Source organism: Salvia hispanica, chromosome 2, assembly GCF_023119035.1.
Source record: "Salvia hispanica cultivar TCC Black 2014 chromosome 2, UniMelb_Shisp_WGS_1.0, whole genome shotgun sequence".
NCBI classification, from domain to species: domain Eukaryota; kingdom Viridiplantae; phylum Streptophyta; class Magnoliopsida; order Lamiales; family Lamiaceae; genus Salvia; species Salvia hispanica.
Window position 1 is genome coordinate 20,538,896 of NC_062966.1, and position 23,619 is coordinate 20,562,514.

A 23,619-nucleotide genomic window follows, 5' to 3' on the forward strand; every position below is an offset into this window, starting at 1 on the left:
AACAGTTTTGTGCTTACGTGGCGCCACCGTGTTCATTCAAATGATTCGCGGGCGGGGCTAAATTCGGGTCGGGCCGTATTTGGCCCAGCTTCAGATTAAAAAGAGAGGGTCAACAGTGATAATACAGAAACAATTGGGCTATTTCGAAAATAAAAAGAAGAAAGCTTCCTACATCAATATACTGTGCACAAATCTCAGCAAACTGCCTCTTCTATCTGAACCCTTGTAGAGGAAAATAAGTGAAAAACATGGCGTTTTTACTCAACAAAACCGCTCTCTCCGCCCTCCGGTTCAATTCCCAGGTACATCTACGAGCTTCGCATTTCAATTGGGTTTTTTCTCCCCACTTTAATCGCGGTGTTCAAATGTGGAAATAATCAAGCTGTAAAATTTGATGGGTTTGATATGACAATTTGTGCAGAAATCAAATGATTCGATGGCGCTCTCAAGGCGTGGATTTCATGTGGAGCCAGGGACTCGCGAGAAGGCGGTGAGTGATTTATATATATTTTTTCATTTTGGTATTGTATTTATTTTTATTTTCATGCTAGATCGTATTTAGTGTGGATATTTGGATCTGAATTGATGCGTGGGTAATTACATGATTCTATTTTTATGATTGATTGTGAATTTTTAACCGAAATTAAGAGTTTCAGCTTTTGGGTTTGCGGAAAATCTTTTCATTCTGTGCGATGTTAGATGTTTCATCTGTATTGAACCAACCGAATATGGTTCGAGATGGAAAATAAGAAACGATAAGCAATTAGTTGATTGCCTCGTATTGATCATAGTCTGAAGTTCAAGATCGAATTTTGGATTGTGGATATAATTAGAGGATTTGAATTTGTATTGAATCTATTGATAATATTGAATTACAAAAGGGTTTGTTGTTTTACTTGTGCCAATTCTGGTTCTTATTTACAAAATTACAATGATTACAGCAGTGTTATGTTTCAGCTGTGGTAGTACGCATTAATTAATGCTTCATTTATAATTGTTATGAGTGTTGATGCTTTTCAGTCATAATCTACTGTAGAAAAGAAGCAACATAATTTGATTAGTTTATTTTTCTCCTTGAGATATCCTATTTTTGTTATTGGAGCTGGCTGGGGGATACATTCTTAATGGGCATTTAGCATATCTAATGATTATCTGTTTCTTTGAACTTCGATATTCTTGATTTTTTTTTTCTATTCATCCCTCAAATAGTTCTTTTTTTTTTTTATAAATTTCCAATAAAATGTTTTCTGCCATGGGTCCCTATCACTTTGTTGTATGCATCTTCCATGTTTCAGTGATCACTTCTTTCTTTCTCTCCATCTATATGTATTTGGAAATTATATCGAGGGTCTGAATTAGTATGTTTTATTGCTTGCAATGTGGTATGATTGAGTTGATAAGATTCCAGAAAGATTTGCATGATGATATCTTTTTCCTGGCTGTTGTATATTTCACCATGCATTTGTGGCTTTTGTCCCATGTGGTATTTACCATATCTTGAATGATTCAATTGTTTTTCAGCTCTTGGCAGAGGACTCTTCTCTAAAACGCTTCAAATCACATAAGCAAGGAGTACGGCGACTCAAAGTTGTAGGAGATATTCTCACCATTGTAGTTGTAGCTGGTATGTTTATCCTTTAACACCAATTCCCCATACGATTGTATCTACTCCTTAGGCTCTATAGCTCTTTCTTGTATGGTTTTCTCCTTCTAGCAGTTTATTAATGTAGTTGACCGATAAACCTGAAACATGTCGTTATCAGCTATCCCGATGATTTTGTACTGACACTAGCAATGCTTCTAAATATGAATTAACTTGATCACCTAGTCTTCTAAAACGTTTAGCTGGGATTATGACTGACAAGCAAATCCATAGAAATGCTTGTGTTTCCAGCCTCATATATTTGATATATAGCATTACGAAAACTTACTCTTAGTTTTACTGTAAAACAGCTCAGTGGAAGTGTTTTGGTATTTATGTATGCAATATAATATGCTGCAAACCTTTTGTAAAGTACTCCATTATCTAAGCAGTCATCAGTTGTATCAAGCCATAAGGACTTTTGCGTTCTACTCCATTTGAAATTCTTACTTCAAGAGGGGGAATCGTTTTACTGTGGTTTCGATTGTTGAAAAGAGTTACTATGCAATAAGGTTTGTCTAGCTTCTTGTCATTTAACAGGGTATCTGACCTCTCTCTCTTCTTTTTTGTGATGCTTGTGCTCAGGATGCTGCTATGAGATCTATGATAGAGCAGTTAGGCGAGAGGAAGCTCGTAAGAAGGCGACTTAAGAGTGTGCGCCTGCCCGATCAGTCAGTTTGATATTTTTGCTCAAGCAACTTGTTCGAACTCTATTACTTGTTTGAAATAAATGCAAAAAAACTCGGTTGTGCTTTTTAGCTACAAGATTGCAAGTTGAAGATTTTCTGTATCGTATTGTATTGTACAGATCTACAATTTATTGCATTAACTTGCTTAATATCACAAACTATAGTATTCCATTTTGTGTTGAATCTCACTCCAGAAATATCTCAAATGACTGTCATCCTAGTAATATTATATTAAGTTCAACAAAATTAGTGTTGATATTTTAAGTCCCTCACGTTGACATTTTTTAATTAAAGATTATGAGCTTAAAGCATATTTACACTTCAACTATTTTAAGATTTGGTCATCGGGTTATGATTTAGTTATTCATATACCACTACCCAAAAAGTCGTTTGAAAATTTTTGCTAGTAAGAAGTCATTAACTTAATTTGTAATGTTAAATGGGTTAAATTATTAAGATTAACAAATTTTGGTCTCAAAATTTTTTTGATTCAAAAATTTAATTTTTTCCCCTAACAATTGTTTTTTCCCAAACAAGATCACAAGCTTAATGCATGAGATCCAAAAAAATTTTTTAAAAAAGGGAAAAAAGGGGGTTTGATTATAATTAGTTATTAAGTTGATCAAAATTTTAACTAATTTTAACGAGAATGTTTTTTTTTGAACTAAAAAAATATATTGAGGACCAAAATATACTAAAACAATATGATAAAGACCAAAAGATCTTAATGTATTAGACCAAAAAAAATTTTAGAGCAAAAATTGATCTTTAGTCGATTATTAAATGAGTCAACATTCGGCTATAATGGGCCACTACTATATCTAGAATTTAAAAGACTCTGTTGATTAGTCGCGACTTGTGAGTGATTAGTGCTTGATGTATAAAAGAAAGTTTAATTTTATTTTATTGTTTTAATTTGTCCATTAAAATTATCAATAGAAAAATTCACTACTTTTTTCATGTTTGTTTTACCTATTTTTTTCCTTCTCTAATACTCCCTCCATCCCCGATTAAGAGTCACACATTTCCATTTCGGTCCGTCCCCAATTAAGAGTTACACTTCATTTTTACCATAAATAGTCAATAGGTCTCACATTCCACTAACTCAATTCACTCAAATTTTATTATAAAACCAATATAAAAAAATGGGTCTCACATTTCATTAACTTTTTCAACCAACTTTTCTTTATATTTCTTAAAATTCGTGTCCGGTCAAAGTGTAACTTCTAATGGGGACGGAGGGAGTAATTTCAAACGTACAAACGCTTTTAAGTTTTAACAGTAAACTAATTTGATTTTGTCATCTTCTCAACCGATTAATGGCGGCTTACGCAGCTCTACTTTCTGTTATGAATACCGTTGATTACATCCAAAACCACCCTCAACCTTCAACTTCTCTTGATCATTCCTCAATTCAGTTACTCCGCGGAAACATTTGCTTCTTCCTTGATTTTATAGAAACTTATTCTTCTCATGGTCATGGAGGTATCAACGAAACTGTCGATGATTTGGTGAATCAGATTGCAGCTGCAGCTCATGTCGCTGAAGATGCATTCGAATCCCACGCCATTTCTCAATTTCGTGATGGTGGTGACTCTCTCGATCTGCACAAGGTAATTGTAGCAATGGATCTTCTCAGAGATAAGACGTTGAAGGTGAAAGAGGAAAGGGGGCTCAAACATCATCAGCCAACACCTAATTCATCAAAACCCCCAATTTCTGGAGAGACAATTATGGTTGGATTTGATGACAACTTAACACAACTCCTGGATGTGCTTACCGGAAATGAGTCCAGCCGCCAAATCATCTCAATCGTCGGCATGGCCGGAATTGGTAAGACTACACTCGCCAAAAACACTTTTGAGAATTCAATCATTATTAGACGCTTTGATGTTCGTGCTTGGGTGTCTGTTTCCCAGGATTATAATTTGTCAAGTATTTTCCTAGGGCTTCTTTCTCACCTAAAGGAACTCACTAGCAATATTGAATTGGTTGCCAATGAAAGAGATGAGTATCGATTAGGAGAGCAATTGTATAAAACTTTGGTGGGTAGGAGATATTTGGTTGTGTTGGATGACATGTGGAGTGTTGAAGTTTGGGACAAGATAAAGTTCTACTTCCCTGATGATGGCAATGGGAGTCGCCTCGTTTTCACTACTAGGTTTTCAGATTTGGCTGTATATTGTAGTTCGGTTTGTGTTGAGATGAATCTTTTAAATGAGTATGAATGTTGGGAGCTATTATGTGTGAGGGTATTCGGACATGAAGATTGCCCTGTTGAACTAGAGCTAATTGGGAGAGAGATTGCTGCAATGTGCAAAGGGCTTCCTCTGTCAGTTACTGTGATTGGAGGGCTTCTTCAAAAGTCAGCTAAGACAGTTGAATATTGGCAGGATGTATTAGTGAATATAAGATCAGTTTTGAGTTCCGGAGAGGGTGATCATTGCTTAAATGTGTTGTATTCTGGTTATACCCATTTGCCTGCTCATCTAAAGCCGTGTTTTCTTTACATGGGGACGTTTAAAGAGGATTCAGAGATTCAAGTCTCGCAACTCACCAGACTTTTGGTTGCAGAGGGGTTTCTAAAACCAGAAGGTAATCGAGTCTTGGAAGAGGTTGCGGAGGATTACTTGAAGAATCTCGTTGATAGGAACCTTGTTGTAGTTGGTAAGTTACATAAGAATGGAAAAATTAGATCTGTTCAGATTCATGATCTTGTAAGAGATCTATGCATAAGTATAGCAGAAAAAGAGAAGTTTTGTCCTGATGGGAGAGTTTGGTTTACGAGCAAGGATTCTTGTGTAGAAGATGTGTTGCAGAAGTGTAAGCTGCGGTTCTTTGCTTACAACACACTGTCTTTGAACTCCTTGTTCGTGCTTCCTTCTTCAATATCCTTGCTTTGGAATCTGCAAACATTGATTATTGGAGGAATAGGATATTGTCTAGTTAATGCACCAGTTGAAATTTGGAATATGTCACAACTTAGGCATGTTGTGTGCAACAATATTCATCTACCCGATCCTCCACCAAGTGACGGGGGTGATGGCTTTTGCATTTTGAGAAACTTGCAAACACTCGTGGGAGTAGTGAATTTCAGATGGAGCGAGGAGGCGTGCAAGAGAGTCCCCAATGTCAAGAAATTGCACGTGAGGTTTCATGATAGCTTCGCAGGTTATGAAGATTGCTTGTACCTAGTCTATCTCCAGAATTTGAGGTGTTTACATATGCTTGAATCACTGAAGATACAGTTCCCTTTCTGTATATTGCAATATCCTATGGATCTGCTGAGCAAAAGGCTCAGTTTCCCCACTTGTCTAAACAAGCTGCATCTGATAAACTGCAGTCTTACTCGAGTAGACCTGGCAACGATTGGTTCGTTGCCCCATCTGCAAGTTGTTGAGCTAGAACACATTTCTGTTTTGGGAGGTAAGTGGAGCGCTGTGGCTGGTGATTTTCCTAGTCTCAAGTGTTTGAGAATCAACAGCTGTGATCTCGTGTATTGGGGTGTAGAGGCCTCTGCTTTTCGAGTCCTTGAGAGGCTCGTTGTGGAGGATTTGTGGCAGTTGAAAGAGATCCCTGCAGAGATGGGAAAAATATATACACTTAAACTCATTTATTTGCATCACTGCTCCGAGTCTGCGGCCATTTCAGCAATGGAGATCAAGAAAGAACAAGAGAGCTTTGGGAACGATGACCTTTTGATTCAAGTCAACATCTCTTTCTACTCCAGTTATGGTTTTCTGGTAAGGGGGAAAGAAGAGGGCTTACCCATCGATGTTATGCGATACAGGCCCTTTTGATTATATTAGAAACAGCCTGTTATGTGTGCACAAGAGTTACAAATGGCAAATGTACTCAATAAATTTGATGTATGTTTTGTCCCACATCGAAAGTGGAGAGGAGTGTTGTATGAGTGAATCAGGTATAAATAAAGAGGGAGGGATGTGGAGGAAAATTGCCTTAAACTAATGAGTAAGGAAAACAAAGCGGCAGGTGAGAACCAGCCGCCGCATCTCCAATAATGGTGCATGAATTTATGGAGGGATTATAGGCTAGCCGGAGGGATTATAGGCTGGCCGATGCGTAGACGCTGCCTCTTTTGCAGAACTTGCTCAGGCGGGCCTCTCAATACCCACCCCTATTTCAGTTTAATAATTTTAATCTTATTAATTAAATTATTAATCTTTAATTAGCCTAATTTAAACTGGAATATTTGTTTTTAAACCATTATTATTTTTATAAGGTAATAAATGTATTTGTTTACTAGTCATCATATACTTTTGTTGATTACTTGATTTAATCATAAAATATACACTTAGTTGATTTATTAATTTCTCTACATAGAATTTAGAAATTATATTTGTTGTTGTATATTAAGTTTTGAATGAAATATTTTGTCCGGTTAGACTTCAAATCCAAATACAAACCAATGTCACAAATAATAAGGTGGAGTAATAAATTATACTCTCTCCATCCACCGAAAATAGTCCTCAATACTAATTCTCGGCTATCATCTGCATAGTCTATGTTCAACTGACAAATGGAATATACCAAAACTTAGGCATGTCGTATGCAAAAACATTCATCTAATCAAGTGATGACTTTTGTGTTTGAGAAACTTGCAAACAGTTAAAGAAAGTAGTGAATTTCAGAAGGAGCGAGGAGGTGTGCAAGAGAATTCCTAACATCAAGAAAGTGCACGTGCCTTTTGATGATTGTTTGTGTTTAGTCTATCTCCACAATTTCAGCTGTTTTACTTAAGCCTGGATCATTAAAGATAAAGAAGCAATTTCAAGCAGACTTGAACTTCAGCATCATCTATCACTATACTGTGCAAAGCAAGCACAAGGTGCACATCAGCTACAAATGACAAATTTACTCGTGCCAACCAAACAAAACAGCTGTAATAAGTTACGGAAGAGTATATTCATCTGTATTCATCTATAGTCCCATCATCCGATATAAAATCATCACATGGTTGCAATCAAAATTTCTTCATCAGCACAAAGATGACAGGTATTTGAGTATGGCTGCACTACAATGAAAAGGCAGTGTACAGACCCGCAATACCAGAACGAGGAAAGATAATAAAAAATTGTATCATAATTACGATGAACCCCACACATACACATGAATGGGGAAAATAAGGATATGAAGATGTTAGAAGGGGAAAAATTTAAGGCAAGTTCAAATTCCGAAGGGCTTCAGTTCCATCGGTACTAAGACCAGCCTCCTCAGAAAAGGTTAGTACGTCGTACCAAAACTACTTTTAATTACGACCTTCAGTACCTAGGCGCCAGAAGTTTATGTTTTTTTGCAGTAAGAATATCTACAGAAGGCATGAGTATATGCTGCCTAGAAAGAGTAGGGGGAGATTTGGACATTAAAGACCTACTAGCAAGCCATCAGTCCTCTCAAGAGAAATCATGAAGATGATAGTAAATTGGCTTCCGAAACTGCAAAAGCAAACCCCATGTCAAATTCACTACGCAAGAAGACAGCATCCTCAGAATATGGAAAATTAGTACATATTCACCTATCAGTGTTAATTCTAGAATCAATACTTCCCCAAGTCCAAAATTCCTAATATACTAAAAATTCTCCTCAGTCACTTCAGATCCTTATTAAATTCCCTGAAAATGAATATTTACTTAATGCAGTCGTCTGTATAATACATTCAAATGATAACACAGATGTGGCACCTTCAAATTAACTTAACCCTCATTATGTAGCCATGTTAATGCCCATCACATATTATATTTTCTTAATGTGACTGCAACTGAAGCCTTGATGATCACCAATCTGAACAAAAGAGCTGTCTAATATAATCTATTCCATTCCATCAGGAGAGAAGCTTACCTACAGTAACAGCAACACTGACGAGAACCAGCACTTCACCTCACAACATTGACAGCCTCCTGCAAAATCAAATCATAACATCAGCCAAAAGAGTTTAAAGGAGTAAAGTTAATTTTTGTCCATTCTCCATTGATGTTACTCACTTTGTCATAGTACTAATTTACAGAAATTTACATATGATCACCATTTTAATCTTGCACATTTAAAGATATATGCAGAACAGGAATAGAGAGACAGTACCAAAACTAATTCATACAATAAAACATAAAAGCTTATATACTTTAAAGTTATAACTTCATATTTTGGTGACGGTAAGCATGCTGTAGCAGCTTATTAACTGCATTGAAGTGGCAAAAAGCCCGTACAGTGAACTCAATTTCCAAAAGAAGCAATTTTAATACTACTAAATTGGATAGTCCTCCCAAATAAACTGAGAGAACAGAGGTATTTCAGCTCAGGCATATAGATCCAAGCAGTAGGACAACTATTTTCTCACATCCAAGCAAGATCTTCCTAAATTGGATAGTCCTCTAACAATGATTTAGCACAAGAAGTTACCAATTACAAATTTAAGTTAAACCTTCCCAAATCAACTAGTATTGCGTATTGGTACTGGGATGCATAGAAAAACACTTACAGGATTCTACAAATTGTTATGTTCCAGATGTTTATACTCTACTGCCATGAAGACTGCTTGCGTCTGAATGACTCATTATCCCAGTCTCCGTCGGGCTCCTTCCTTTTCAAAATACTGCCTGAAATGGAAAAAATCCTAGCCTGATCCTCTGCTAGACCTTGTGAAGTGGAAACAGCATGCTGGACAGACGAAAGAGGCAACATCTCCTCCCTGACTTCACTTTCCAGAGGTCCAGGGCCTGAATTAAGGTCCAAACCCTGTCTACTCCACTGCCTGTTGCTCTCTAGCATGCTGTTATTACTAATGCCAGGAAAGGTAACCATAAATGGCCTCTGAAAAGGTGATGTCACTGAACCAACAGGTCCTAGATACTGTGAATTCACTGGAGAGGCAAAAGGCCTTACAGTAGAAGAATCTGCATATGAGGCTGACCCAACAGAAAATGTGGCTGATGGGAGAGGAATGGAGGTTCCGTAAGGATATAGAGGTAACTGGAAAGGACTGGATGGGTATGGCACTGCAGGCGATGATGATAATACTGATCCACGGAACACCTCACGGTTATATGGAGCAACACCAGTAGGCTCAAATGTTCTCTGGGCCGCACCAGGTGGATAAACAGAAAAGGGTTGCTCCCCTCGCTCGGGTAACATTGATGGGATTGCCATTGTTGAGTACGCATTTCCAGGAGGAAACCAAGATGAGAAATTGCCCATAACTGAACTGTTTGTTCTAAGACCAGCAGAAGGCAACTGAGATGTACCACCACCATTAACTAGCTGATTAATAAATGGGAACTCCTCAGCACTACCATCATCGGCTAAAGGTCCATTGTTGAGATCAAAATCCCTCCAAACATGCAAACTATCTAAATGTTTAGCATGGAGTGCAGATACCTTGCCTTCAGGATTGCTGCTCGCTGAGCAGTGCACAGCATCATTTGCATCAACTGTATTCAAATCAAGATCTAGGCCACCACAACCATGAGAAGTCATTTCCTCCAGAACTCTTTCATCTGGAACATTTAGATCAATATCCAAAGGGATGCGCTCATGTTTAGTGGTAGAAACATCAGGGCAAGACAAAGTTGTCGGACTTGATGAGGTTTCATGAACTTTTCTGGGCTCAGCAGGTCGAAATGCACTGGTGGCAGCAGAACCCTTCCATCCAAGTTGCACTCTACTTTTCAATAAGTCCTGTGGAGGAACAAATGGGCCTTTGGCAGCTGCAGCTACAGTAATGGAGGCAGAATGGCCACTTTGGATAGACTTCACCGAAAATGGTAATGAGTTAATGAGCTGAACAGTTGCTGGTCCTGAGGATGTTGGTGTAATGGACTCCCCATATTTCCCATCATCAGCACAAAAACCTTCGTTCAGGTCAAACTTCAATTTTGTACCTGGATCTGTTTCCCCTGCGGCGGGAGAAGCATTGCCAGAACCAGTGGGAGCATATTTGTTAGCCTCTTCTGGCTGAATGCTCCCAGACTTGGATCTTCTCAAGTCAGCTTCGCCCTGAGGTTCATTCTCTGCTGCATCAGAACATCTGCTCTCAGACACTGATAGATGATTTGGAATCACCTGGTTTTCTACATTATCATCTACATGATGAGAGTTGAGATCATGAGATGTGGAAGACAAATCAGACATGGTATGACTTTCATCAGCTGCATCCTTTTCCCTTCCAGGCTTACTTGCAGAACTGTTTGCAGCCCCATAATTGAGTTCTCGGACTTTCTCTGCATCATCAGCTTCTGGCAGTAATATCCGGTCACTTTCAGCTTGGAGTAGATTTTCACAATTAGCTGTTTCCGCAATTCCGGACTTAACAGTTGCAGCAGTCAGCTTCTGTTCTGCATCTGTCTTGTTCAATCCTTCATTTACAACCTTACCGGATTCACCTTGATCAATTGGCTTTGGCTTTGATCCTGCTACATGAACCAATGGCTTACACTCACCAACTCTTGAAATATCACCGTGTTCTTCTCCAGGTACCAGGACATCCCCTCGGCTATGTATACAGTTCAAGTTACTAGTAGAACCATTATCCATAGCAGCCTTCTCCTTGTTGACTCCTTCACTTGTATCATCACTGTTTCCTGTCTTTTCATTTGGCTTCCGAGTAGACTCCGAGTCATGGTCAATACTGCTTCTCAAATCTATGTTAGTTGAACTAATTTCTTTAACTTGGTCTCCAGCATCAATACCTTCGGAAGAATGAGAAGCAACACTCGTTCGATCACCGGAAATCTCAACTGGTGCAATAGCCTGTTTCTTTCCATCACAGTCAGATTCATTGAACTGTGATTGCACCACCAAAGAGCATTCCTCAGGGGTAGACTCAGATTTTGCCTCATCACCAACACAAACTTCCTCATCCACATGTACACCTCTTTCCATAGAATCAGCAGGAGAAATTACATCAGATTTAGACATTTCTCCAGCTGCCACACTAGCAAGTAAGTTCATTCCAACATCATCTTCAAGTGATAAGGATGAGGCTGCTTCTGAATATTTTGCACAGCTCTCAACTAATGCATTCATAGGGCTAAAAGAAGATTTGTGTACTTTTTCTGAATTTAATTGGTCTGTTGGAAGTCCCTCCACTATTCTCTTGGAGTCTTCAGAGGCCATGCCTTGTTCCTCACCAGAAAGAACAGCAGGTGACTCACTACTCTCCTTTCCATCAAATTCAACTCGTGGATCTTTATTTTGCCATGCATTCGTGCCTGCAGCAACAATGCAACGATTTGCATCACTCTTCTCCTTTGAAGCATGATCAGACTGCGAGCTTTCGTTCATAAGAACAGGAGAAGAAACTCGGCAGCTCATTAAGGTAGGATCTTCCAGGGATCCTTCATTCATGCCATGGGCAGGACTTCTTACACGGTTTGGTATCTTAACAATTAGTTTAGGACTGCTCCCTTCGTAGATGGGCCCCTCAGCAACATTGTTGTGTGCTGAAGAAACTTTGCTGGAGTTGTTCTCTTTTTGACTTACAGATGCTGATACCCTTGGAGAACCACTAAGTTTTCGATTACGAGCACTACTACTTGAAGTCTTATTAACAGTAGCCAAAGCTGAAGTGGAACTTTTCGTGTCATCCTTCACCGAGACAGACTGACCATAACTATGAGACTGGTTAGAACTACTGCTCCTATCCTCCCTAATTTGAGGAGCATCCGCACTGCCTCCAACAGAAGCGTTGGGTTGGTTATCCTTTCCAGAAGAAAATGGCGTAGCAGGTTTCACAGCCCCAGGCGAAGAGGCTGCATACTTTATGATACTTTCCCCGTGTGAAGATCTAACTGAAGTAGTTTTGGCAGCAGAATTTTGAGAAATTGAGCTTTTCATGGCAATATCAGACCCATTAGGGATTTTTCTTCCACCATGAGCGGCCTCAGGGAGACGTGATTTGGATGGCCATGCATCTGTAGCTTGGGTTGAGCCAGACTTTGCATCAATCATGTTCATTTCAGCCTCAACACGTTTCTTCCATGTGTCAACTAAACTTCGTGCTTTTTTCTGAATTTCTACATTTTTATGTGTTCGTAAATGATTCACGGACCTGCCAATGTTGCTCATTTGCAGGGCATGAAGATTAACAGGCAGTTTATCTAGAGCACTAAGTAAAACCAACAGAAATTCTTCCACGTATTTATCACAATCCTTTAGATTACTACAATCCATGTGTTTCCCTTTCTGAATATCCTGTAGCCATTCATCCAAAATAGGTAAACCCTTGAGTTGCACAAAGCGATTGAGGCAGTCATCCTTCTCAGTGGAAGCCATTACACTGGTAAGCATGGAACGGCTAGCCAAATCTATTTTTCTCTCCATTCCATTTACCAAATCTATTTTTCTATCCATTCCATCCAGTTGCATCAACTTGATGAGCTTATCAACCCCTTCAAAATCAACAACTCCACCTTTTTCTGTTATTCGAGCAATCTCATTTTTCAAACTACTCTCATTTTTCCACTGAACTAGATCACCATCATCAATCCTCGATGAAGAACGTTCTCTTTTGACAGGATCTGCACCATGATCACCTCTTTCCCTCTTCTTTCCCCTGGCTTGAGAATGAAAAGAATTCCCATTATTTTGACCATCATCAGAAGCAGATTTAAGTTGTGAAGTTGAAGTTGGACCATTAACTTGCTTTGGGGAACGACCACCAGGCTGCAGAGTCACATGCATCTCTGTCTTAGTTTTGAATAAAAGCTGATCTACCTCTTCTTTCTGCTCCTGGAAACAATCTATTGCATGTGAGAATGAAGAAATAAAGCACAATAAATGATAAATTTCATCCAATCCCCTCCTTACCATACACCCTCCCAAGCAAAATAAAGACTGGAAAATAAAGAATTCATTTATATGTAGAGAACATAACAGGAAAAGAAAAGAGAAAACTTTTTCTGGCCATGATTACTAACATTAAAGCAATCTTGATCAGTTAGCCACCACAAACGCTTGTTTGAAATGTCATAGGCTCGTCGACAAACAAAAGCAGCTGTCCCCACAGGAAGTTCTACGCCTTTAGGAAGAAATGCAACTTTGCATGGATGGAGTAAATATGCAGCAGAAGTTTCGTCCTTGTGAAAGGAATAGAAAATTTCGTTTGGTGCGGCGTCGAACAGATGGCCTTTTCCCAGCTTCAGTTCAGATGATCGATAAAGCCAATTCACACCTAGCTTCAATTTCTTTTCTTTGTCAAATGCTAACCAACGAATTAATCCAATGGATGGAGGGGAACTTTTAGGAGGTTTGAAAAGAGCACAATCACCAACAGTAATTTTGCGACCGTCCTGCAAGGCAGAAATAGGGAATACCATGTATAAATGCCACAAAGAAATTATTGCATCCATATACCCACCAAGCTTTTCACAATATTAAAGGTTTGAAAGCACAAAGGAAGAAAAACTACTCCATAACCTTAATCCAAATAACAATGACCAAGACCAATTCACTGGTATAAAGTATAAACGATACAGTTACACAAAATAATCATGTCACAGGGCTAAAAGAACGTACATTCTTTCTTATGTCATTAGTAAAAGCAAAATCATAAAAGACATAAGCAAATACAAGAAGTAAACATCCCAAGGGGTTAAAAGAAAAGGTATGAATTCGTGAAAGGAAATACAGCACAACCCATCAAGCCAATACCTTGAAGAACGAATCGCCAGTGGTGGAGGTCGTGATGGAAGAAGCAATAGGAGAATGATTATGACCTGCGGCAGTTACCTTTGTCGCCGATGGAAGGACTGGCCGCATGTGCTGACTGTTACTCCTCCTTAAACTCTTACAGCTCTCGCTGTCCCGCTTGACCCTCCCATGCATAATAAAGCAAGGTATTTTGCATTTTCCCCAAATTCAAGCGTCAAATTCTTCCGATTCGCCCTCAAATGTACACCTCAATCAAAAGCGCCAGTACCTATGCCTCATTCACAATCCCCAGAAACTCTAGGTTACCTTATTTAAATCCCTGATAATACTTCCTAATTCCCCGATCAAGCCACTGAAAAAACCCTAGATCGGTCCAATTCTACAAAAGCCCATATTTATTGCGCCTTATTTCATTTCTATGAGCTTCTATTCCCGGATCCCATAACCTATCAAATACAAGTTGGAAAGTTTCAGATCGAATAATTAAACCACATCAATCAAACAATCGCCAAAGAAGAATGCAAAGCAATGACAAATTTGGAGCCTTCAAAATCGCGTACACAGACGAAAATACACATACATCCACACGTGCGAGTGGATACAGAAGAAAGAAGGAAGAGAGATAGACCTGGTGATTTTCTCCAATCAGAGATACAACGAGAGGTTTGAGAGAGAAAAAGCGGCGAGATATAGAGATAGGAAGCTGTACGTACAGAGAGAGAGAGAGATGAAGAAGAAAAGGAAAAACGATGTCGTGACGACTCGGCATAAACGTAGCGGTCTAATTTGAGTTGTGAGTTCAGTCGAGTCAAGCGTGTGAGTTTGCTGACGAGGTCTAGGGCGTATGGGTATAACAATACTGATGTGGAATATGTATTTTTATTTATTATTTCACACACTAATTCAATAGTATTTTTATTTATTATTAGTATATATAACTAATTATAATTTGCAAGTTTTATGATTTTAATTGCTAATAAATATTTTGTAAAATGTCTTGTAAGGAGAAAGAAATGGTCTCATTTGATTAGATATAATTTTAAATGAATAAATGTCACTTGATAGCGTCATCGGCCGAAAATGTTAATTTAACACAACACACTCCAATATAGTAGAGTAACTCATATTTACACATAAATCAATGTACGTACTTAGGGCCGAGGGAAAATACCAAAAAAATGATATATTGCTCATATCGTATTGCAAAAAAATCAAAAAATTATCGAATTTTTGATATATCGTAATTTTCAATACGATACCGTATCGTAAGTTTTCGATATGATAACGATGTGAATTTCTTTATATCGCGATATATTGTTTTATATCGAATATACGATATATATCGATATATCGTTTTATACCGAATACACGATATACATCGTAACATATTGAAATTCAATAGTACATATTGAAGTTTAAAATTATAAATATATATAAATCCATTTAATTTTTATGTTATTTTTCAATTTTGAAATTATATTCTTCGATATACAGGTGTTCGATACGATAACAATATTTAGATATATCGTTCTTAACGATATACCGAATGTCGATACGATAATGATATTGATATTATCCATATCGAAAGTTTGATATATCGAAACTTTCGATACGATAACGATGTGAAATTCTTTCATATCGATATTTTCGATACGATACACGATACAACGTTTTCGATACGATATATCGTATGGACCCACCCCTGTACGTACTATCAAACTTGTTGGTCTCTTTTCTTTATTTTACTTAATCAGAGTTAATATTTATGTATCTTACTTTTTATAAAAATATATTGTCAAGAATAATATATGGAGTACATATGTTCTTTGTTTTAACTAAGCAATGGTCAAGTCAGTACAAATTATATCCATGCAAGGGTTCTGTAAATGTATCAAATTAGTACTACTACATGAAATTTACAAAGTGAACAAAAACAGAAAAAATCTTGTACTAATTGTATTTTTTTAATACTCCATGTAATTTCGAATATTACATATTAGAATTTAGAGTTGAGAGATGTACTCAGACTTGTCAATTATTTCTCTCCAACTTTTGTCGACAATAACTAGCTTAGGTTGTTACACATAATGTCCAACGTTATTGTACGATTGTTGATGAATTATAGACTTATATCACACTAATTAAGAGTTTGACGATAATTGTACTACGAGTGTATTATTTCAGCTTTTCTTCAATTTTTTGTTTTGGTTTATCTGATGGCTGGTTAAATTAGTTGATTATTTTGTTATGGGTTTCAAAATGTGTAATGAACTTTAGTATAGAATTGATTGTTTCACAAGTATTTATAATTACTTAAAAATATCCAATAGGTAGTTTTAAAAATATACTCCCATTATATTCACATAGCGAGACTAGATGAATGAGCATAAAGATGAAAAAAAAAATAAGCCTACCAAATCAAATTCGGTTATTTTGGCCTGTTTCGAGTAAATTTTCAAATTATAAAAATTATACCGGTTCGAATAGATTCAATTCAATAATTAGTTTTATCAGTTTGATACATTAAAAAGAAGAAGAAATCAAATTTCAAAAACAAAACAAATCAATATCCTATTAATTAAATTGGAGAAATAGTAATTGGTTCCATGTTGTAATTCTATGAATAATTAATTTCTAAGAGAAGAAATTATAATCATACTCCTCTCATCCACAATTAATTGACACCAATTTCCTTCTTCATTCGTCCACAATTAATTTACGCTCTTATTTTTTAGGCGGATCCAGGATCCTAAAAGGGAATGGGCGAAATAAGATTTAACGGAAGCTAACGGAGGGGGAAGGGGCGACGTCGGAGCTATTGGAGGGGGCGTACGCGTCTATGGAAAATTTACGTCCAGGTCCATGGTAGCGGGTCACCAGGGAGGGGCGATCGTTCCCTCATGCCTCTCCCTGGATCCGCTGCTTTTTACTACTTTTGGTAATAGACCTCACATTCCACTAACTTATCACACTAACATTATATTATAAAATTAATATATAAAAGTATGACTCACACCCCACTAATTTTTTTAACCCACTTTTCACTATATCAAACCGGCACAATTTATCGTGGACAGAGAGAATAGTAATTTTGAAAACTTACTACTACCTTCGTCCCCCAAAATTTGCTACACTTTGACCTGACACGGGTTTTAAGAAATGTAAGGGAAAGTGAATTGAAAAAGTTGGTGGGATATGGGTCCTACTTTTAAAGTATTAGTTTTATAATAAAATATGAGTAGGAATGAGTTAGTGGAATATGAGGTCCACTACTAAAAATGGTAAAAGTGAAGTGTATCAAATTTTCAGAGACGGACCGAAATGGTAATATGTATCAAATTTTCAGGGACAGAGGTAGTAAATTTTTGTAAGTTGAGTTTGATAGTAGTGAAAATGTCTTCTCGAACTCTCAACATGAAACGTTTGGCTCACATCCAAATTGTGATCCGCACAAACTCACATCCAACTTGGCTTCATCAACAACAAAATAACATCTCCTCGCAAGATCTCTGTCGATGGAGTGGAGCTTCCCTTAAAATCTCGGCTCTGTTAATTGAACCGAATCTTCCAGATCGAACAAAGAGCTTCCGAAAGAGCTGCTGCAGCTAACTCAGGGAGCTATCAGAAGCTTCTAGAACGCGAAACCGAGGAAAACGGCGTGGAGCTTTTGGTTTAAATTACGTTTGGAGCTTTGACTATAATTAATTAGGACAAAACTGGGATTAATAATTTTTGTAAAATCTGCAGATAATGTACAAGAAGGTACAAAAGATGATTAATCTGACACCGCAGAATCTGAAATTAATCTGACAATTAATGAAGAAACAGCCAATGGGAACAGATTTATTTAATTTCCAGTTGAGAATATCAAGATGTGGCAGAGATATGTTTTTATCTTGCAACAGAGAGCTGACATATAAAATGGGAATCTTATTCACTTTCACTATGTGCAATGTGTGTAGAGAGAATGTGACAAAAGTGAGAGCCATAACTGATTGCAAGTGGGAAATGAAGGATACGAGACAAGAATTGGAGATTTCTGTGGATGTCGTTTTACTTCTGTCTCTTGTCTCCTCTGAAGATGCCTGAGACGTCATTTTCTCAACTAAATGGGACTTTTTTTTTATTCTTTTCTAAGATTTTCCAATCATACGTATATTGCATTGGAAAAAAATAATTGATGCATGACGCGCACCTCCTTTTTTTAATTTCTTTCACATTGAATTGAACCACGTGGGAATTTATATATATTGAAATGGAGTATAAAAAAGAGCAGAAAATGAATATATTTTTCGTTGCTACTATTAATTTTATAATGAAACGGGGGTGAATTTATTTAATCAAATACTATGACACATACTTATTAAATGAGACATTTTATGGCTGATGGATCAAAATGAAATATACTAGTACTACATACTTACTAAATGAGAATATGATTACTGTGTTTTAATTAATTAAGCATGTGGTAAAATAGAGTTTAATGAATAGGAATCAAACTATTTTACATACAAATAAATTGGGCTATGAGTTTAGTCGAAGCGAAGCTGTATGTTTTGATTGCATAAATTTTATGAGTTTCATAAATCATACTAATAGTAAAAGCCCAATTACATAGATAGAGAGACTAGGGCTGGGTAAATATACCGAAAAAATGGTATATCGATCGTATCGTATTGAAAAATATCGAATTTTTGGTAAACCGAAACTTTCGGTACGATACAATACCGTATCGAAAGTTTTCGGTATGATAACGATATGAATTTTCTTATACCGCGGTATACCGTTTTATATCGAATATACGATATATATCGATATTATCGGTATACCGAAATATTATCGTTTATACCGATGATAATGATGATGATGATAATAATAATAATAATAATAATAATAATAATAATAATAATAATAATAATAATAATAATAATAATAATAATAATAATAATATTTATTTTTTTAAGATTAAAAGTTTAAATCATAAATATATCCATATAACTTAATTATATATTTTTTGATTATGAAGATGGGGACAATGTTTATTTTATTATGTTAAAATTATATCAATTTTGGTTTTATTTTTCGGTTTTGAAATTATATTTTTTGGTATACAAGTATTCGAAATGGTACAAAATTTCGGTATATCGTATGAAATATCGATATACCGTTTAGAACGGTATACCGAAGTTCGGTACGATATACCGAAATTTTGAAACGGTAACGATATAGTTTTTTTCCATACCGAAACTTTCGAAACAATAACGATATGAAATTCTTTCATATCGATATTTTCGATATGATAACGAAACAAAATTTTTAATACGGTATATCGTATCGACCCAGCCCTAAGAGAGACACGTTCAGAAGCAAAATTTGAGATAGTAGTGAAGATAAAATGTTCTCCGACAATATATATCAATAAATTCTACTCCCGTACTCCGTATTCGTTCTTTTAACAAGGGAATCAAATAGAATAATGCCGGCAATTTGGACAAAATCTAATACTCATACAACTCTTTAAAATTCACCAAGGAATGGACCCAAATTAAATGATCAAACAAATTAAGTCTTAGAAAACAATTAGAGCAAATTTCAACTTTAATGCTCAAATGACCAATCAAATTATGTCTTAGAAAACAATTGAGCAAAAGTTAGATGCGGAAAATAAAAAAATAAGGCAAATATTGTATTTTTCTTGTTGGTGGTTACCCATAAGCCATAAGTCACACACGAAGACTAAACAGTGTCATTCTTTAATTTTCCTTCCAAAATAATACCCTTCCAAAATAATACTATCATTCTATTTTGAATTGCGTCACCATGTTTAATAATACTCCCTCCGTCCCATAAAAGTTGAGACAAAACTTTTGGACACGGAGATTAAGAATTTATATTAAATAAATAGGAGAGATAAAAAAAATAGGAAAGATAAGAGAGAGTAAAGTAAATGATGGAATAAAATAAGAATGATTAGATGTTTTGTCTTTAGTTAAAAAAGGAAATAACTCAACTTTATTGGGACGGACTAAAAAGGAATACGACTCAACTTTTATGGGACGGAGGGAGTAGTACTTACTATGTACTCCCTCCGTCCCGGAGTATTAGACTCACTTCTTTTGGGCACATGATTTAAGGAATTGATATTTAAATAGTTAAAATGAAGAGAGTAAAGTATGAGAGAGGGGAAAAGTAGGGGAGAGAAGAGAGAAAAAAGTAGGTGGAGAATAAAATAAGATAGATGTTTTTTGCTAAAATAGGAAATGAGTCTAATATGTTGGGACATTCCAAAAAGGAAAGTTGGTCTAATACCTTGGGACGGAGGGAGTAATTCGTTACTATAATAAAACTCATCGTATATAAAGCCGGGGAAAAAATATAAAATACTAGCAAAAGTGATTGGGCCGGCTTACCAGAAAAGATTTAATTTGTTGAGAAAACAAGTGACGACAAAGTTCAAACTTTAAAATTTGCTTGACTAGTCGGAAATTGGTTTATTTCGATCCAAATTCTTATGTCACATGAATATTTATTTAAGATTTTCATTTCCATCTCAAATAAATTACTACTCTATATTTAATGAAAATATATAAACTTAAACCGTGTGAAGACTTTTTAGGCCAACAAATTCCGAATTTTCTATTCTAGTAACAATTTTATATGTTCAGAATTTTCAAAAATTATTTAATGATAAAAAAATAATAAGAACGAATTAAATCGCTTTTAAGTTAACACTTAATAATACTCACTCCGTTCCATAGTAATAAAGTCATTTTGACATTTTGGTACGTTCCATAGTAATAGTCATTTCTTTTTTTAGTAAGAGTCAACACATTTTTCCACACCTACTTTACTCTCTCTTACTTTTTTCTCTCTTCATCTCTCAACCTTTTTCATTTTCCACTCTATTCTCCCTTTACTTAACTCACCTAACATAATTTTTCTTAATCTCCGTGCCGAAAAGAAACACCTCAATTACTATGAAACGGAAGGAGTAGTATACTCCACTACTCTCTCCATTCCACTCGGTTTGACTTAGTTCGGCTTTTGAGAAATATAATGAAAAATAAATAAATAAATTAGTGGAATACGATGTTTGCCAAGTTAGTTTTACAATAGAGTATGAGTGGATAAAGCTATAAAACGTGGATCCTAATTTTATATAATAATGAGATAAAATTGTGTTTATAAGTAAAAATAGTAATGAGACAGTTATTATACATATTTTATTTACATAACATGTAACTAGTTTTTCAATATAAATAAGTTTGTAATTAGTATTTTATTTGTTTAGCAAGTGGTTATTTCCCACGATAAACTAAAAAACACAAAAACAAAGAATGCCATGTACGATCCACATCAAATGGCCAAACACAAATGCAAACTGGAAATTCCCCAAGCTTAATCCTCAGCAAACTTCCAAATCTGCTAAAATGTGATCATCGTGAATTCACAAAGAATCAAAAGAAGCAGATTTCTCCTCCTGCTCCCTTATAGAGGCAATCACACGAGCAACTTCGGCAACACTAGGCCTGAGCTCCGATGATCTGTCGATGCATTTAAGCGCCAGCTGCAGCAGCATCACCATCCTCTCCTCGCTCGCTCCTTCCACCACCAGCGCCTTATCGAACACCTCCACCGTCCACTCCTCCCTTATCGCCGAGTTCACCCACCGCGCCAGCTCCATCCCGTTGTTCTGCACCACCTTCCCCGTCAGGAGCTCCAGCAGCACAATCCCCATACTCGAAACGTCCGTTTCCATAGACTCGTCGTGGATCCCGACCCCTGCCTGCAGCCCGTACTCGCTGATCAGGGGCTCCATCTCCTTGCTCAGAAATATGTTGGAGGATTTCAAGTTCCCGTGCACAATTCCATCTCCCTTCAGCCCTTGGTGCATGTACGCTAGCGCTTCCGCAATTTTCGCCGCCAGGTTTAGCCTGCTTCCCCAGTCGAAGCTCTCACTGTTTGCAGGTCCTGTAACCAAAGAATTGAAAGATCTTAAGTCTTCTTACCTAACCTTTCGATAAAACCAACTGACTGAAGTACGAAAACATAAAGTTGACGAGAGAGAGGAAAGAGTTTATTTACCATGAAGGAGGTTGAAGAGGCTGCCATTTTCTTGAAAATGATACACCAAGAGCTTCTCCTGCCTAGAACAATAGAATGCAACAATCGGCATCACATTCGGATGCCTAAACTCATCAATCCTCTGCATTCTCATCTTGAATTCATTTCTCCCAATCTCCCAATCCCTAATCCTCTTCACCGCCAAATTCACGCCCTCGTCCACCGTCACCTTGTACAGGCTCCCGTGCCTGCCGCGGCTGATCATCTCCGCCGGCGACCGGAGCAAATCCTCGAATTTCAGACCATTCATCAGAGGGCTAGACAATACAGTCAGCGACGACGAATTCTTCCCACTCTCCGGAGTTATCGAGAACTCCGACCTGTTCCCGCCTCCCGCCTTCGAATCGCTCGACGATCCGCTGATCTTGTCGTGCCCACTGTCTCTCCGGAATCCGAACCCCTTCGCCGCCGCATCTTTCTTCTCTCTCCTCGCCTTCTTCTTCATGAGTTTGAAGGCGATGAGGAGCACGACGATCACGCCGATCAAACCGTAGCCGGAATAGATAAAGTAGTCCTTTTTAGAAGAATCGCTTTTCTTTTTTGGCGGAGGCGGCTGAGGAGGCAGAGGCGGGCAGGCATTAGGCAACGGCGGCCCACACAGCAGCGGATTGCCTAAAAACCTCGACACGCTTAACCCCCCGGCGCCGGCGGGGATCGCGCCGCTGAGATCATTGTTAGAGACGTTGAATTCCTCAAGATTTTCGAAGTCGAAGTTCGGTATGCTTCCATTCAACCGATTATTCTGAGCTAGAAAAGTTAGCAGGCCGGAGATTCTCGAGATATCCGGGATGCCACCGGAGATTCCATTATCGGAGACGTCGAGTCTCTTGAGATTCTTCAGCCTGGAGAGGGAAGTAGGGAGGCTTCCGGACAGCCTGTTTCCATGGAGATAGACATGGGTGAGTTTGGTGCATTTTGATATATCCTCCGGGAGATCTCCGGTGACGCCGTTGGAGTTGAGGCTGAGGACGGTTATCGAGGCGGCCGCGCAGAGGGAGGTGGCGTCGATGGGCCCGGTGAGGTTGAGCTCGTCGAGGATGATTTTCTTGACGGTGGCCCCGTCGCTGTAGCACGTGATGCCTTTCCAAGCATCGGTGCATGGGTCGGAACTCGCGTTCCAACCCCAGTTCGCCTCTCTCGGGATGTTACTCCCGAGAGAGAGCGTTTCCATGAACAGGGCGAGCGCGGTTCGCACTTGCTCTGTTTCAGCGCTTGATGGGGAAGTGAGGATGCATGTGGCTGTTAGGATTAGCCAGAAGTTAATAATCATCATGATTGGATGATTTGCAAGAATATGGAGTTATAGCAACAAGGTTTTTTTTTTGGTAAAGAATGGGGATGAATTTACATTGAGTTGGTAGTTAGTGAAAATGAAAAGGACTAGGAAAACAATGAGTCCTAATATAGATATATAGAGGGAGAGTGATAGGGAGAATTATATATTTGTGCCGGCTAGGGGGAGAAATAGTCAATTTGATCATGTTAAAAGTAGTATAAAAA

At 37.6% G+C, this 23,619-nt stretch overlaps 4 protein-coding genes and 1 non-coding gene across 10 annotated transcripts; 3 read left to right on the forward strand and 2 right to left on the reverse strand.

The window, feature by feature from the left end:
- The first annotated feature begins 139 nt into the window (after positions 1 to 139).
- Positions 140 to 2,514, forward strand: LOC125204264 (succinate dehydrogenase subunit 7A, mitochondrial-like). The gene is made up of 4 exons (XM_048102862.1): positions 140 to 302; positions 422 to 490; positions 1,522 to 1,624; positions 2,228 to 2,514. Exons 1-4 carry the CDS (start codon positions 249 to 251, stop codon positions 2,290 to 2,292), a joined length of 291 nt encoding a protein of 96 aa, XP_047958819.1. The 5' UTR covers positions 140 to 248; the 3' UTR covers positions 2,293 to 2,514.
- Positions 2,515 to 3,658: 1,144 nt separating this feature from the next.
- On the forward strand, positions 3,659 to 6,662 carry LOC125204863 (putative late blight resistance protein homolog R1B-16). 2 transcript variants are annotated; one of them, XM_048103619.1, is made up of 2 exons: positions 3,659 to 4,164; positions 4,279 to 6,662. In XM_048103619.1, the coding sequence occupies exons 1-2, from the start codon at positions 3,681 to 3,683 to the stop codon at positions 6,129 to 6,131; spliced, it is 2,337 nt and encodes a 778-aa protein (XP_047959576.1). In that variant the 5' UTR covers positions 3,659 to 3,680; the 3' UTR covers positions 6,132 to 6,662. The 2 variants fall into 2 exon arrangements, with proteins under 2 accessions (XP_047959576.1, XP_047959577.1); XM_048103620.1 differs by having other exon boundaries at positions 4,037 to 4,164; positions 4,251 to 6,662.
- Positions 6,287 to 6,459, forward strand: LOC125208710. The gene has a single exon (XR_007174192.1). It is a non-coding gene; the product is annotated as a U12 minor spliceosomal RNA (small nuclear RNA).
- Positions 6,663 to 7,238: 576 nt separating the features above from the next.
- LOC125204059 lies at positions 7,239 to 14,755 on the reverse strand. 5 transcript variants are annotated; one of them, XM_048102599.1, is made up of 6 exons: positions 14,624 to 14,755; positions 13,996 to 14,441; positions 13,263 to 13,634; positions 8,828 to 13,068; positions 8,191 to 8,249; positions 7,239 to 7,787 (listed from the first exon to the last, which is right to left on the reverse strand). In XM_048102599.1, exons 2-4 carry the CDS (start codon positions 14,167 to 14,169, stop codon positions 8,866 to 8,868), a joined length of 4,749 nt encoding a protein of 1,582 aa, XP_047958556.1. In that variant the 5' UTR covers positions 14,170 to 14,441; positions 14,624 to 14,755; the 3' UTR covers positions 7,239 to 7,787; positions 8,191 to 8,249; positions 8,828 to 8,865. The 5 variants fall into 5 exon arrangements, with proteins under 5 accessions (XP_047958556.1, XP_047958554.1, XP_047958555.1 ...); XM_048102597.1 differs by having other exon boundaries at positions 8,828 to 13,074; XM_048102598.1 differs by having other exon boundaries at positions 8,828 to 13,074; positions 13,996 to 14,722.
- A 6,687-nt stretch (positions 14,756 to 21,442) lies between these two features.
- Positions 21,443 to 23,392, reverse strand: LOC125206443 (probable inactive receptor kinase At2g26730). Its single transcript, XM_048105697.1, has 2 exons — positions 22,081 to 23,392; positions 21,443 to 21,966 (listed from the first exon to the last, which is right to left on the reverse strand). Exons 1-2 carry the CDS (start codon positions 23,390 to 23,392, stop codon positions 21,443 to 21,445), a joined length of 1,836 nt encoding a protein of 611 aa, XP_047961654.1.
- Positions 23,393 to 23,619: the final 227 nt, after the last annotated feature.